This window comes from Theropithecus gelada, chromosome 14, assembly GCF_003255815.1.
Source record: "Theropithecus gelada isolate Dixy chromosome 14, Tgel_1.0, whole genome shotgun sequence".
NCBI lineage: Eukaryota > Metazoa > Chordata > Mammalia > Primates > Cercopithecidae > Theropithecus > Theropithecus gelada.
Window position 1 is genome coordinate 16,753,705 of NC_037682.1, and position 15,522 is coordinate 16,769,226.

The following is a 15,522-nucleotide window of genomic DNA, read 5'->3' on the forward strand; positions in this document are numbered from 1 at the left end:
AGCAGTTTCATACTACATAATTTTAACCAACATCCTCTCTTATTTTCTAAAATTACAAAGCAAAATATTTAAGAAGACTATTCTTAAGAAATACACACCGTATGTATAATACACACCATATGTGAAGTACCAGCTGTGCACTAGGAACTTTGGAAAACTCTTTATATTTATAATGTAATTTAATCTTCACAATCAGTCCAAGAGATAGAAACTACAAGCGCATTTTGAAGATGAGGAAACTAGGTACAAAATGGGAAATAATTTACCAATAACAACAGTTGATTTTCACAAAAGCTAAAATTGTTAGTCAAACTGTTTGAAGAGTCCAGTTACTAATCACATGCTTATATAGAGCAGGCAGCTAATTATAATGGTGTGAAATGGCTCTAGTGATCTAAATGGATATGGAATTCATGGTAACTCTGCTAGTGCTATCCTTCCCAGTAGAATGCAGAGAAAGTAGAGTGCCAAGGAAATTATCCAGTCTTAAAATCAAGAAAAGTATCCTTTCTATTAAATTTTGACATTGTTTCCAGATAATCTATGCAGCAAATTTGAAATGTAAGATAACAGATGTTGAACTATTTTAATATAATTCAAATATCATACATGATTTAAATAAAACAGCTATTTCCCAATACTGTTTATTTCATTATTGATGAAGTTGTGTTGTTCAGAGAGGAGTAAGATTCTCTCTCTCTCTCTCCTTTTCTTTTACAATTCAATGACATAACATTTACCAAATGCATTTTATGTGGAAACTACAGAGAACGACTCAGTGGATGAAACATACCCTGAGTGATTTTGAGCAGCCATACTACGGAATTTGGCTGTCATTTACCACCAATGTGACTCTAGATAAGACACAACTCAAGAGTCCTGGGTTTTGCCTCTGTCTAGGGATTTTTAGGTTATTTGATAGCCAAGCATAACTTTTCTATAATTCTCTTCAGTGCGATTTTTACCTCCTGATTTCTTAAGCTATAGATCAGTGGGTTTAACACAGGAATCACTACCACATTAAACACAGAAGCAACTTTATCCATATTCAGGGAATGGCTTGACTTGGGCTGCAGGTATGTAAAAATGATTGTATGTCCCTCTAACGTCCACTAATGACCCATAAGTGAATGCTACTAATGATTTAACCTAGATTTTGAAGTCTACTTCTAATATCCTCTATCCTTATTACAGCCTCAAACCACAGCTCTGGATTGTTACCCTCTAACTGTTATCTTCCCAGCAGTTTTGCCACCCTCTATCAATATGGCACCTTGGGGGTACTTTCTAACATGCAAATCTTAGCTTGCTGTTTCCCATTAGCTTCAGACTAGAGCTCAAACTTAACCTGATTTATTAAATCTTTCCTAAATAAGCCCTTCTTTGTAAATTAGCTTCCTTTCTTGCAATTTCTGTTATGCAATCCCCGTGCACCAACCATGTTGCATACCATCCGTTTCTCAGATGTGACCATGAGTTTTTAACATAGTTTGGCCAGAATACTCCTTCCTTTGTATCTTTGTTTCCTCTGGCTGGCTACTATCTTTCCACTTACCATATCTGAGGTGAAATTTTACTTCATTCTAGAGATGTTTTATTATTTCCCAATTATTACCTCCAACAAGCTAGTCACCTGTTTGTAAGCTACTTTAAATTTTTTAATTCTTGATAAATAAAGATCTGTATTTTCCCCAATACTTCGCAGGACTCAGCAATTAGTAGACACTTTAAATAACAGTAGAATAAACGAACAAATGAATACAAAGTTTGTTACCTGAAACCCCATTTTTCTACCTCAATTACCTTGATTTCTCTCCCACTACATCTTGCTTTTGAGTAATGCACAACCACCAAAAAGAGTTTAATGTATCTTTAGGCAAATTCTGTGAATGTCAACAATACTTAGCATTACTTAAGTGTTGTGAATATACTGTGTCTAATCTGTTGGTCTCTCTAGAATATTCTCATTGAATTACATCATTTTTAGCAATTCTGAACGAAAAACACAACGATGTTTCACAAACATGAGCAATTATGCTATGGTTGATCTTTGGGGACCCAATTTGTTTAAAAGGCAAAAAATAACCACTTAAAGGGCAGGTTACTATCCTGAACCAAAGTATAATAAAGTCTTAATAATGAATAGCAAAGGTTAAACATATGGGAAACAACTCAATGTTTTGATTTACTTTTTATATTTTTAGATTTCATGAAATTTATAAATTTTAGTAAGTAGTCCTGGTATACACTCAATCAAAGTTAGTTAACTTGCAGTTGAGCTTTGCAAGGCTACAAAGTAATGATTTGGATTGCACCAAAGATCCACCCTTATATCTGAAACTCAATAACCTGTTGAGCAGTAAGTAATAATCCATAAATTCCTTATTGTCCTGGAGGCATATTTAGTTCAATCTCTGAAAATTATTGTCTGAACGTTGTGTTCAAACTGTTCAAAACTTTAAAACTTCACTGTATTTCCTAAAGTCTTTTGAAAAGCATTTAAAATCATGAAAATAACAAAGAAATTAACATTTCATCTCTTCAAGCCTGTAACGCACTGTTCATCTGCGTTCCACACACCCATATAGATGTAGAATGATAAATTGAAAGCCATATACATAAAAAACATCATAGGAAATCACTTATTTTTACCAAAGGAAAAAAAGGAAGAAAAAGTCTTATTGAATGCGATTTTTTTCCTTAGAATCATCGTTCTGATTTTTCATAATACCACTCTGACAGAATTGAAAGCAACTACAAAAATATTAAATAAAAATTTTATGGAAGTCACCATATTTTTCTGGATTTTTATGTCTAACGAATCTGTGATTATACTACTCATTTTCCTTGGAGACTTGAAAGAAACTCAAGGAAGCTTGAAAGGCAACTACATATACATGGGTAAGAGCCTCTGAGAATCTGTTCTTCAATTATTTCAGAAAGTTTTTAAAATTGTTTTACTGCTGTCAAAATCACAATATTTAATTTCAAGAATTATTCTTGAAGTTAATTTAACCAAAAATACAATTAATTATGTCATCATTATTAGCTCAGTCATCTATTGCTAAACAAAAATTTACTCCAGACCTAATGATTTGTTACGTCTTCAAATTCCATTGTGCTAACTAGACTGTTCTCCATACGTCTGCCTTGGGTTTTCAACAGGGCAGTTGGGTTCTAACATTAAACTTTCCCATGAAGAAAATACAGACACTTCCAAAACCCTTAGGTCTATCCTTAGAAGTTGCACAATATACTTTTGCGCTTTCTATTATATAAAGCAAGTTACAAGGCCAGAGCTCACAGGGAAGTGGAGTATGCAAGTGTGTTCATTGTGCACAATTTAGCAATAATCTACAACAGCCATGATCCTGAATCTGTCTCAAGGCACTTAAAAAAAAAAAAAAAAAAAGGTAAGACCATGGATCATTCGTTAATATCCAAGAGTAAAAACGAATTTTGAATTCAGAACCATTTAGCTCCTAATCCTGATTTTGCTTCATGTAAGATGCCTGTTTGCAAGAAAGACATTCATTTCCTTTATGATTCATTTGCAAACTTGGGATAATTCCCACCACACAGGCTTACTATACGGACTTAACTTGGTTAATGCGAATCAATAAAGTTTAACAGCTTTATAATCACTATATTTAGTGGTATAAGCCAACTTATTTCCTTATAACCAGAATTTATTAAATTTTGTTATCTGGCAATTATGATTTACCCAAAGTAGAAGTATTAGAATGATTTTTTTTTCCAAATTTGACATGAGATGTTTTATTCTGTATATTAAATAATTTTCTTGGCCTTGGTTTCTCTGAAAAAAAAATGTTACTGTATAGCAGACTTCCTTAAAGATACACTAACTCTTCTGTTTCAAAATTTCGCAAATGGAGGTTTTAATCACCTTGATGTTTATTTCACAAAACACCATGTTTTACCATTTTGACAGAATCTCGCTAATTGTAATACTGAACTCCGAATGGCAAGATCTCTAACCACCTTAGTAACACATATAAATCAAATGGTAAGAGAAAAAAGCCACATTCAGAGTCCAGTGGTCTCCTGCGCGCATCTGCATCCAGTTAAGTGGTGTTAAAGCAAACTATGGCCTGAGAAGGTTAAACTATAAACCAGTTTAATAGCCAAGACAAAATTGAAAACGTAACTTAATAATATTCACCCATAACAATACCTGAGTGTTGACCAATCCCAGTGTGTCCAGAATTGGTGGATTCTTCGTCTCACTGACTTCAAGAATGAAGCTGTGGACCCTCGCAGAGAGTGTCTTAAAGATGGTGTGTCCGCAGTTTGTTCCTTCTGATGTTTGGACTTGTTCAGAGTTTCTTCCTTCCCGTGGGTTTGCGGTCTGGCTGCCTTCAGGAGTGAAGCTGCAGACCTTCGCCGTGAGTGTTACAGTTCTTAAGGTAGCCTGTCTGGAGTTGTCCGTTCTTCCTGGTGGGTTCGTGGTCCCACGGGCCTCAGGCATTAAGCTCCAGACCTTCGCGATGAGTGTTACAGCTCATAAACGCAGTACAGACCCAAAAAGCGAGCAGCAGCAAAATTTATTGCAAAGAGCAAAAAAACAAAGCTTCACAAAGCTTCCACAGTACGGAAGGAAACCCCAAAGCCTTGCCACTGCAAGCTTGGGCAGCCTGCTTTTATTCCCTTATCTGACCCTACCCACACCCTGGTGAGTGGCCCATTTTACAGAGAGCTGATTGGTCCATTTTACAGAGAGCTGATTGGTGCATTTTACAGAGAGCTGATTGGTCCGTTTTGACAGAGAGCTAATTGGTGCATTTTACAGAGAGCTGATTGGTCCGTTTTGACAGAGTGCTGATTGGTGCATTTACAATCCTTGAGCTAGACATAAAAGTTCTCCAAGTCCCCACCAGATTAGCTAGATAGGGAGTGCTGATTGGTGTATCCACAAATCCTGAGCTAGACACAGAGTGTTGATTGGTGCATATACAATCCTCCAGCTAGACATAAAAGTTCTCCAAGTCCCCGTTGGATTCAGGAACCCAGTTCTTCCTCTGCAGGCAGAGCTGCTCCCCAGTCCCATGACTCACGCCTGCACTCTTCAGCCTTTGGGCGGTCGATGGGATCAGGCCCGACAGAGCAGGGGGTGGCACCCATCAGGGAGGCTCAGTCCATGCGGGAGTCCACGGGGCTGGGCGGGACGGCGGGGGGTGGGGGGGCGGCGGCGGCGGGCTGCTTGGGCGTGGCGGGCTGCAGGTTACAAGCCCTGCCCTGGGGGGAGGCGGGTAGGCGCCTGAGGCACCGTGAGAATTCGAGCGTGGTGCGGGCGGGCCAGCAGTGCTGGGGTACTCGGTACACCCTCCGCAGCTGCTGGCCCAGGTGTTAAGCCCCTCACTACCGAGGGACGGGCAGCGCCAGCCGCGGGGCGCTCGGAGTGCGCGGCCCTCCAAGCCCCTGCCCATCCGGAACTCGCGCGTGCGGCAGGCAGCCCCGGTTCCCGCCCGCGCCTCTCCCTCCACATCTCCCTGCAAGCAGAGGGAGCCGGCTCCGGCCTTGGCCAGCCCAGAAAGGGGCTCCCACAGTGCAGCAGCGGGCTGAAGGGCTCATCAAGCATGGCCGGAATGGACACTGAGGCCGAGGAGGCGCCCCTGGAGTCTCTATGAATTTGCTGTGGTTCTGGGGGTTGCTAGATTCACAGATCGTTCGTTGCTCAATTAAATTTCTTTAGATTTAATTCAGCTGAAGTTTTTCTTTTATCAGATGGCGTCAGAAGCGGGAAGCGAAGTGGAGCTTTTAGCGACCTGCAGGAGTGCTGAGTGAACGGCAAGGAACCTGCAGGATCCACTTGTGTCCATTGTCTCTTAGAGCGGCTGGGGATCATGGGTAAGCTCCCTCTTGGGTTTTGGAGCTCCACGAATTTGTGTTTTGAGTTTTCCAAGTTACTTTGAGCAAGCTTCTGATCCAAACTGGGTTTGGAGTCGCAACAGAAACTGGACCGTGTCTAAGAATGGATTTGATCTGGGAATTAACTGGCTTGGATCCAGTTAGAGGCCTCTTACATCTAACTGGGTCAGAAAGGAATAATATTGCAGGGGTTATAAAATTTGGATTTGAAAATTCACAGGGATTTTTGCGTTCTACCCCTTTGTTTCATTTTTCTAGCACACTTAGTTGGGGAAAAATCATTGGCTAGGTTAATCAAGACAACCTGAGAGTAAAGCCAATGTTTTAGGTAAAAATGAGATCCTTAATTTCTGGATAATGGAGAAATTTCTCAGTTTTCTGAAATGTATAGAAACTGAGTATAACCTTAAACCTTTTGGCTTATACTTTAAGCCTGGGAGGCAGAGAATTCTTACAGAAACAGCAAAATCTTACTAAAGATAACTTAAAGTGGAACATTCCTAATGAACAACAATTCATTGAAGTACAAGGGCTCTCGCGGGGCGCGGTGGCTCAGGCAGGTAATCCCAGCACTTTGGGCAGCCTAGGTGGGTGGATCAGGAGGTCAGGAGTTTGAGACCAGACTGACCAATATGGTGAAACCCCCTCTCTACTAAAAATACAACAATTCGCGGGGATGGTGGTGCATGCCTGTAGTGGATCCCTTCCTTATACCTTATACAAAAATTAACTCAAGATGGATTAAAAACAAATGACCCCATCAAAAAGTGGGCAAAGAATATGAACAGACACTTTTCAAAAAAAGACATGTATGTGGCCAACAAACATATGAAAGAAAGCTCAACATTACTGATTATTAGAGAAATGCAAATAAAAAACCACAATGAGATACCATCTCACACCAGTCAGATTGGCTATTATTAAAAAGTCAATAAACAACAGATGCTGGTGAGGCTGTGGAGAAATAGGAATGCTTTTACACTGTTGGTGGGAATGTAAATTAGCTCAACCATTGTGGAAGGCAGTGTGGCCATTCTTCAAGGATCTAGAACCAGAAATACCATTTGACCCAGCAATCCCACTACTGGGTATATACCTAAAGGAACATAAGTCATCCTACTATAGAGGCGCATGCACATGTATATTTACTGCAGTGCCATTTACAATAGCAAAGACATGGAACCAATCCAAAAGCCCATCAATGGTAGACTGGATAAAAAAATGTGGTACGTATACACCGTGGTATACTATGTAGCCATTAAAAAGGAGTGAGATCATGTCCTTTGCAGGGACATGGGTGAAGCTGGAAGCCATCATCCTGAGCAAACTAACACAGGAACAGAAAACCAAACACTGCATGTTCTCACTCATAGGTGGGAGTTGAACAACGAGAACACAGGGACACAGAGAGGGGAACATCACACACTGGGGCTTGTCATGGGGTAGGGGGCTAGGAGGAAGAGCACCAGGACAAATAGCTAATGCATCAGTTCAGCAAATGTGTGCTGGCTGAATGTGAGTGTAATATGGGAGGGATGATGCTTGAATGATTATGTAAAAATATTCAGTCAAATCAATAGAGATATCATAAAGTGAAGGATAATCTAAGTTGTAAGGGATATTCAAACCAAAATCTTTCAGCCAAGCATCTCACTATTTTTTCCCCAGTTCAGCTATGGAGGGAAACTTTACCTAGTATTTGCAATATTATATGCAATAATAATAATAGTACATGTCTCTCAAGATAGCCTAAAGTTCTCAATAGCGTAGTGAAATAAGATAAAGTCATAATTTCAAGGTGCTTTCTTCTTTATTTAGTACTGAAGCATCTCATGGTTAAAGACAGTAGATTATTCTTATCTCTCTTTTGCAGGTCAACAATGAAACAAACATTTATAAAATGTCTATCATTTGTAAGCCAAAGCAATAAAAAAGGCATATTTTCAAGGAAAGTAAGCTCCAGAGGACAAAGGCTTCTACATATACTAGCACTGTACAAACCTTGATTCAAAATATCCTGACTCTGTATGTAGCATTTCCTTTACTACCAACAAATTTTACTATTGATTACTAGAACACATTTTTTCATAGCATTTTTTTACCTCTTGATTCCTCAAGCTATAGATCAATGGGTTTAGCATGGGAATCACCACTACATAGAATACTGAGGCAAATTTGTCTTTATCTAGTGAGTGGTTTGACTTAGGCTGTAGGTACATAAAACTGAGGGTCCCGTAATATATGGAAATAGAAAACACGTGAGAAGCACAGGTAGAAAAGGCTTTCTGCCTTCCTACAGCAGAGTGGATCCTTAGGATAGCAAAGACAATGAATACATAGGAGATGAGAACAATGATGAGAGAACAAAAAATATTGAACCCAGCAATGATGAACAACATCAATTCCTTAACTTGTGTATCAGAACAAGCCAGAGCAATCAGAGGAACATCATCACAGTAGAACTGGTTGACGACATTAGAGTCACAAAAGGACATGTGGAATGTGGCCACTGCTTGTATGAGTCCCACGGCGAATCCATAAATATATGAGCCAGTGAGCATTTGAATGCAGAGTCTCCTAGGCATGAGAACTACATAGAGTAAAGGGTTGCAGATGGCAACATATCGATCATATGCCATGACAGAGAGCAACAATAATTCCCAGACTGAAAATGTAATGAAGCAACACACTTGAGTGGCACATGCATAAAATGACATGCTTTTAATTTCACGCAAAGAGTTGACAAGGGTGTTTGGAGTGATAGCAGAGGTACCATAAAAATCCACAAAAGCCAGATGGCTGAGGAAAAAATACATAGGTGTATGAAGCTGAGGACTGATTTGGATTAGCACAATCAAACCAAGATTACCCATCACAGTAACTAAGTAAATCAGTAGGAATACACCAAAGAGAATGACTTGAAGTTCCGGATTATCTGTGAGCCCTAGAAGGATGAACTCAGTCACTGATGAATGATTGCCTTTTGCCATGTAATAGATACAGGATTCTTCTAAAATGAACTTCAGAGCACACCTTCTGAACAATCTTGACTCTATAAGAAATGTTCAATTAAATATGAGAAGATAGCCATGACTTACCAGGGTATTACATTAAGTCTAATTAAATTAACGTTCTGATAAGTACTTTGAATTACACATACATTTTCCTTATGCTTTCAGAGTAAAATAATTTGGTTCAGGCAGAAACTCCAAGATAGAAAATTCAGTAAGGAGTTGTAAAAGAAAAAAGTATTTTAAGTAAACTACTGTAATCAATACAACAACAAGATCCATGTTGTACTTTTCTTGAAAAACCAAAAAATAAAAACACATTGCAATGTAACATTGACAATATATGTAAAATCATTTCTTAACTTGTAAGTTTATTTTATGAAATTATACACAGATATGTTCATAAGGATATCACAAATTAACAAAATTAAATGAGGAAAGTATAACATTAAAAAGTCAAAATCAAAATATTAACACTATCTTCTTGGGCATCCAAGTTGGAGTAATTTTAAGACTTTCTTCTTTTTGCTTATCTCTGTTTTTTCTTTAATAGACATTTAATATTGATGTTAAAGAATAACAGGATTTTGAATACTCTGGCTTTGTCTTTTTGGAAGAGTACACACCAGTGAACAATTTTACAGAGTATAAAAGAGCTTTAGCTGACTGAAAACCTTATTTAACTTCTATCTTTAGATCTCTAAATGGTCCAAAGTGTATAGGATTTGGGCAGTGTTTTGAAGAACTAAATTCTACAGACCATTTTCTCAAACCCAAACTGGGCTCTGAATGCTTGAAAGCTGGTGGAGTTAAATTTCTCCCTGCATTTGTTAAGCAGAGCAGGGGATAAGTTAACTTGATTCTTTTTTTATAATTATATTGCCTCTTGTTGATTTACATGTACCTTGCAGATCTTCAAGGAAGGTAAAAAAATAAAATATAAAAACCACCCCTTCCCATAACCTTTAATTGTCATCTCCTTAGAAATTTTATCTTGGTTACTCTCTTCTCTTTTCTGTCACTTTCACTTCTCAACCAAACATCTTAGAGCAGGCCTCTACTTTTTGAATCATATTCCTAATTTAATCAAGTGCAATTTGCCTTCCTTTCCCATTAAACCAAAAAATCTCCTCACCAACTTCACTATTGACCTCACAATCCCCAAATCCAATCCAGCCTATTTTTCTTTGGCAGAGTAGTAGCCCTGGACTCTGTTAATACGCCTTAGATTTCCAAAACAAAGCAGTCTCTGGTTTGATTGTTTACTTTGACTCTGTACCTTGGAAGCTCTGCTTCCATTATATATGCTTTAGGTGACATGTACTTTAGGTTCTAAGCCCCCGGGCTCCCTTCTTTATGCCTTCTTGTTCAGTAATTTTATCCAATCCTATGTCTCCAGTAAGCATCTATATTCTGGCTATGCACACATATATATTTCTGTTTCAGATTTATTTTCTCTATTGGTGTCTCTGCATGTTAAATCTAATATCCAAAACCTGGAGTGTATACTTTCTCTAAGTGAATAGGGACATTATTCACTCAGTGTTTCAAACCAGGGACCAATTGTCTTTTACTGTGCATTCCTGTTCTTTATGCCAATATTTAATTTGTCCCCAATTACTAACAATTTTATATCTGATATACTTTTTAAATCTGTTAACTTACATTCCTCTCTTGATGCAACTTTTGTTTTCTTTACTGTAACTGGCAACTGACTCATATTCTTGCCCCCAGTCTTTCCTACTTCTCTCTCTTCCTTACATTGCAGCTTAAGTAAACTTTTTACAGATACAAACTTTATTCCAATATTCTCCTGGTTAAATCTCTTAATGCCTTCTCCATTGCCCTTAACATAAGGTCCTAGTCTTTTTTTTTTTTTTTTTTTTTCCCCAACATGGCTGACATAGCTCTTGAAAACCTAGGCCCTGCATGTCAGACCAGGCCCATCTTTTGCAGCATTCTCCATGTGGTCTTCATGTTCCAGATATGATCGACTATTGCAGTTATTCAAATGTAATCTACATATTTATATAGATTTTCTTCTGTACCCAGAACACTTTTCCTCTGCTATTATTACCTATCCCAGATTTTTCTTCTAGTTAACTTTAAATGTTTCTGTTGAATAATTTCCTCTTGGAGGCTTTCCTGACCTTCCAGGCCAAAATTAGTGCTTCTTATATTCACTATTTTGGATCCACTGATTGCTTTACGATAGCATTTGCCACAATATATTGCAACCAACTGTTAACACATGTTTGTAACACAGCCTAAACTTGAAACTCTTCTTTTAACCAAGTTTTAATTCTTAAATTATTTTATACTGATTTTAATTACTTACCTCTAGTAGTATCTAATATAGACAGATCATCAGTAATTTCCTGTTAAGTGATTAACTGAATAGAAGTAATAGTCATACAAGTTTGATGCCTTTCCCACAGTTTGGGTTGTTTTTTCTACTACCCAGTGTCTTTCTACATTCAAAATGCTGTCTTTCAGTTCAACAACAAACCTCCAAATAGTACATTGCACCTGAAAGCAATGTTTGTGAAGCCAGTAACGTTTAAAATTACCTAGATGTGAGACAGCTTTGTATTTATTTATTTAATTTTTTGGGTGGTCCCTCTGGAAACTTTCTGTTGTTACTTTTGTTAAACAAACATGGCAAAAACAAAATAATGATTATTCAGTAACAGGCAATTATTTGATGTTTAGTGTTTGGGGACCAAACTATTTCCTTTGAAATGATAGATCACTCCTTCAACTATTAGTCAATAAATGAATAGGGAGTAGAGGAATATTTTAATGATCTCTTTTGGGAAAACAATTTGATTAATGGCTATATCTGCTCTGATTATTTGCGACATTTGCTTTAATTTTGCTGTATTGGCTTTTGATTGCAATTATTAATTTATTTAAAATAAATGTTGAGCTCGTGGGCCTCATATTTAGCAGCAGATTTTATAAAGTTTTAGATGAAAAATAACTTTTTCAGTTAATAACACTCAAATCTGCCTTCTGAGATTAACATCGCAGTGTGTTTTTATAATTGGCCTTGTAGTTCAACAGCAAGAATTAATTTTTTTTAAGTTTGCTGTCCTCCCTAGGAGAGAAATGCATGCAAACCATAGATTAATTGGCACCTAGTTGTTGTCATTCCACAGAAAGAGATGAACTCCTTCATCCAGGAGAATGTTTGGCAGTAATATCTGAAGCTTGTTCTATAAATTTTCCGAGATGGCTCCTTGAAGTCTATACTGAAAGATGCCTGACATTATATGCAACAGATACGCTAGAAATACTTTCACATAGTAATGAAGACACAGGAAGAAAACTGAGGAATGTAGGAGCATGATGATTAATTTATTCTGTAGAAATAAAAACTCTCTACCTGTCTGTATTTTTAGGAAATCACGGAAGACAGTTTCATTGCTTGGGCAATAAGGACTACACTAGCGTAGAGGAAACTGGTATGTTTTTTAGAGGGTCGATAGTGGCTGTGCTCTTTGGCTTGTAAGAATGGAGTGGGCCTACAGGTCTGTGCTCCCTAGTAACAGTAGGGACGTTGTTATTCCGGAATGACAGTAACAAGGTGGATGCAATACTGGTATTGGGTTGCAATACTTGATTAGGCTGCAACTGAGGTACTTTAACCCGGTTTCTATATGGATCATGGTGTTCTTGGGTTTAGATGGATGGGCAGCTGATGTTGTTTAATAATTGTCTATAATTCTATAGTTGCATAGGACATATAAAATGTAGTATTTTAAAATATTGTTCCATTTGTGTATTTAGACAGAATATGAAGCGGGTGAGAAAAAAAACTAGTAGCACTAGTCACAATGAACAATTTTTTTCCTTAAGATTTTTTTGAAATTAAGTCCGATCATAGATTTAAAAAAAATCTCTTTTATTGAAATGAGAACTGAATTTCCTTGAAGCAGGTTCCTTGAACGTTTCTGAAATACAGCATGTTAATATAATAGCTCCTTTTCAGATCCTTTCCAAAGGAATATACCCAGGGCTTTTTAAATGAACATGTGAGAATATCAGAGACTTAATATGTCGTAATTGGGAGTGATGCTCTAGCTCGTCTGTCAGGCACAGTAGATTAATTAGTTGCATTAACAGCCTCAGTTAAAGCCTCTCTGTAATCATGCTCTTTTTCTATAAATGTATAGTACTTCTGTATTTTGCCTCTGGTCTCAGTCATGTGACTTGTTTTAGCTAATGTTTTGGTAACAGACTTGACACAAAAGTAGGCTTGAGAAAGGTGTAGTGTATTTCAACTTCCTGTTTTGCTCTTCTGCCTTTGCCCTGACCACAGATTCATGCTAACCTGTTGGCAGATGAGAAGTCGTGTGGTGCTAAACCAGTTTTCACAGGTGGGGACATCTTAGATCAGCTTGTTTCCAGGCAACACATTAGCTGAGGATGAACTCGTGAGTGGATGCAGACAAGATTAGTCAAGCATGGCCCAGAGCAGAAACTGTCCTATGACACATGGTAAATAATACAATGCGTTTGTTTAAGCCACTCTGTTTTGGATTTTTAAATTCATCATTTTTGTTTCACTAGAAAACATTTTATTATGTAATTCCTGTTGTAAAAGGACACAGAAGATATGGGAGCTCTTAAACAGTCACAAACTGCAATGCGAGCGTCCCTGCTACTTGGGATGGGAGCTTTCTCAGGGATTCTTATATATGCAGTTTCCTGGGGGCATTTGCATCACTGTTTAGGGCTAAGGTCTTCATTATCTGTTCTGCTCACTTTTGAGCTATAGCTTTACTAGCCCTGTCTTCAATATTTCCCTAATCTTTATTTCCTGAGATGTTCCAACATTCATATTAGCCCTTATTCTTTTTTTTTTTTTTTTGAGTCCATGAGGCATTTTATTTGTAAATGTATGTATTACATCCCTAGAAAAAGAATCCCAGGATTTTCCCTCCTGTGTGTTTTCATCTTGCTTCTTCATGGTCCATGATGCCAGCTGAGGTTGTCAGTACAATGAAACCAAACTGGCGGGAGGGAAGCAGGTTATTCTGCCATTTTTTTAGATCTTTGAGTTGGACATCAAATCTGGGGCTGATCACGCCACACTTGTTTAGCCTGCGTGTAAGGTTCACAACAATTTTCCCAGCTCTGTGATCATCAATGATTTCAAATATGCCAATGTAACCATGCTTCATCATCACAGTGAGAAACCGGACGATGACTTTGGAGCATGGCCTAATAAGCACCTGGCGTTTGCCTCTCTTTTCGGCGTTGTTGATGCTCTTGAGAGCATCAGCCAGGACATTCATGCGCACCATTGTGGCGGCGCGGAAAGATGGCAGAAAGGGAACAGGAGGGGAGAGCGCATGGAGTTTATCAGCCCTTATTCTTAAGCCCTTTCTCTATTTCTGTACAGAACCAACTGTGGCACAGGAGTGAAGGAGAAAACAGGTATCTGAGGAAGAGAACACCAGGTCAAAAGACAGCCTATGCAAAGATGCTATGGAAAGCATACAACAGCTGTTGTAAGGGACAAGGAGGTGGGAACAGAGAAAGGCATAAACTTTAAAGTGACAAGGTCTGAGATTTAGCATGAGGTCAGGTGATTCAGAGTTCTGTGGTTCCTTTCAAGTCCTTTGGCTTTTGCTTTGAATAAAATGGGTTTCCAGAATAAAAGCTTGTTTTCCTTTTTTTTCACTTTGACCTAATTTTATTTTTAATTTCTTAAACTTGTAATGTTTTTCAAATCAAAACGACATAGTAATATTTATTTTTTTAAGGGTTGACTTCTGTCCCTATCCGCACTTGTTCCACTTTCTTTCAATCATTCTTTTTCATTTTAAGTTATCTTCCCACTATTTTTGTCTTTTGTTGTTGTTGTTGTTGAGAGTGAGAGAGGGTCTTGCTCTGTCTTCCCCAGGCTGGAGTGCACTGGTGCCATCTTGGATCACCGCAGCCTCCGCCTCCTGGGTTCTAGTGATTCTCCTGTCTCAGATTCCTAGGTAGCTGAGATTACAGGTGTGCATCACCACACCCAGCTAATTTTGTATTTTTAGTAGAGACGGGGTTTCACCATGCTGGCCAGGCTAATCTCGAACTCCTGAACTGAAGTGATCCACCCGCCTCGCTCTCCCAAAGAAGAGATTACAGGCATGAGTCTGCAATTTTTAATCAAATATAAGAAGCTACACATATGCATTTTATATTCTTCCTTTTTTCTTGCACAGTGTAATGTGTAGTATTAATTCTTTTCTGCATTTTTGTCTTGTCAATATTATATTCTGATGATTACTCTATATCATACCTACAAATCTTTTCTGATACATGGAAGGGCTGTCTCTATTCATGGATATTTGGGTGCAAATCTGTTGCTAATTTAAATAATATCCCAGTAAATTACCTTGTGCACATGTATTAGCTTGTATTAGTATTTGTGTCAGTATTCCTTTGAATATTTGAATTCCTTTCTTAGAAATATGATTGTTGGGTACCTGAAACTTTGCTAGATATTGCCAAATAATTCTCCACAGGAATTTTTTGTTTTGTTTTGTTTTTTGTTTTTATTTGTTTGTTTGTTTTTTGAGATGGAGTCTCACTCTTTTGCCCAGGCTGGAGTGCAGTGGCACGA

At 38.0% G+C, this 15,522-nt stretch overlaps 1 protein-coding gene and 1 pseudogene across 1 annotated transcript; both read right to left on the bottom strand.

Annotated features, from left to right (window-relative positions):
- Positions 1 to 911: 911 nt before the first annotated feature.
- Positions 912 to 8,879, bottom strand: LOC112607387 (olfactory receptor 5AL1). Its single transcript, XM_025358505.1, has 2 exons — positions 7,992 to 8,879; positions 912 to 965 (listed from the first exon to the last, which is right to left on the bottom strand). Exons 1-2 carry the CDS (start codon positions 8,877 to 8,879, stop codon positions 912 to 914), a joined length of 942 nt encoding a protein of 313 aa, XP_025214290.1.
- Positions 8,880 to 13,778: 4,899 nt separating this feature from the next.
- LOC112606893 lies at positions 13,779 to 14,262 on the bottom strand (annotated as a pseudogene).
- Between the last annotated feature and the right edge of the window lie 1,260 nt (positions 14,263 to 15,522).

Coding starts and splice junctions, on each gene's coding strand:
- LOC112607387 (XM_025358505.1), bottom strand. CDS start 8,879: ATGGCAAAAGGCAATCATTCATCAGTGACTGAGTTCATCCTTCTAGGG. Junction 966..7,991: donor ATAGCTTGAGGAATCAAGAG/GTAAAAAAATGC, acceptor AGAAATCAGGAG/GTAAAAATCGCACTGAAGAG.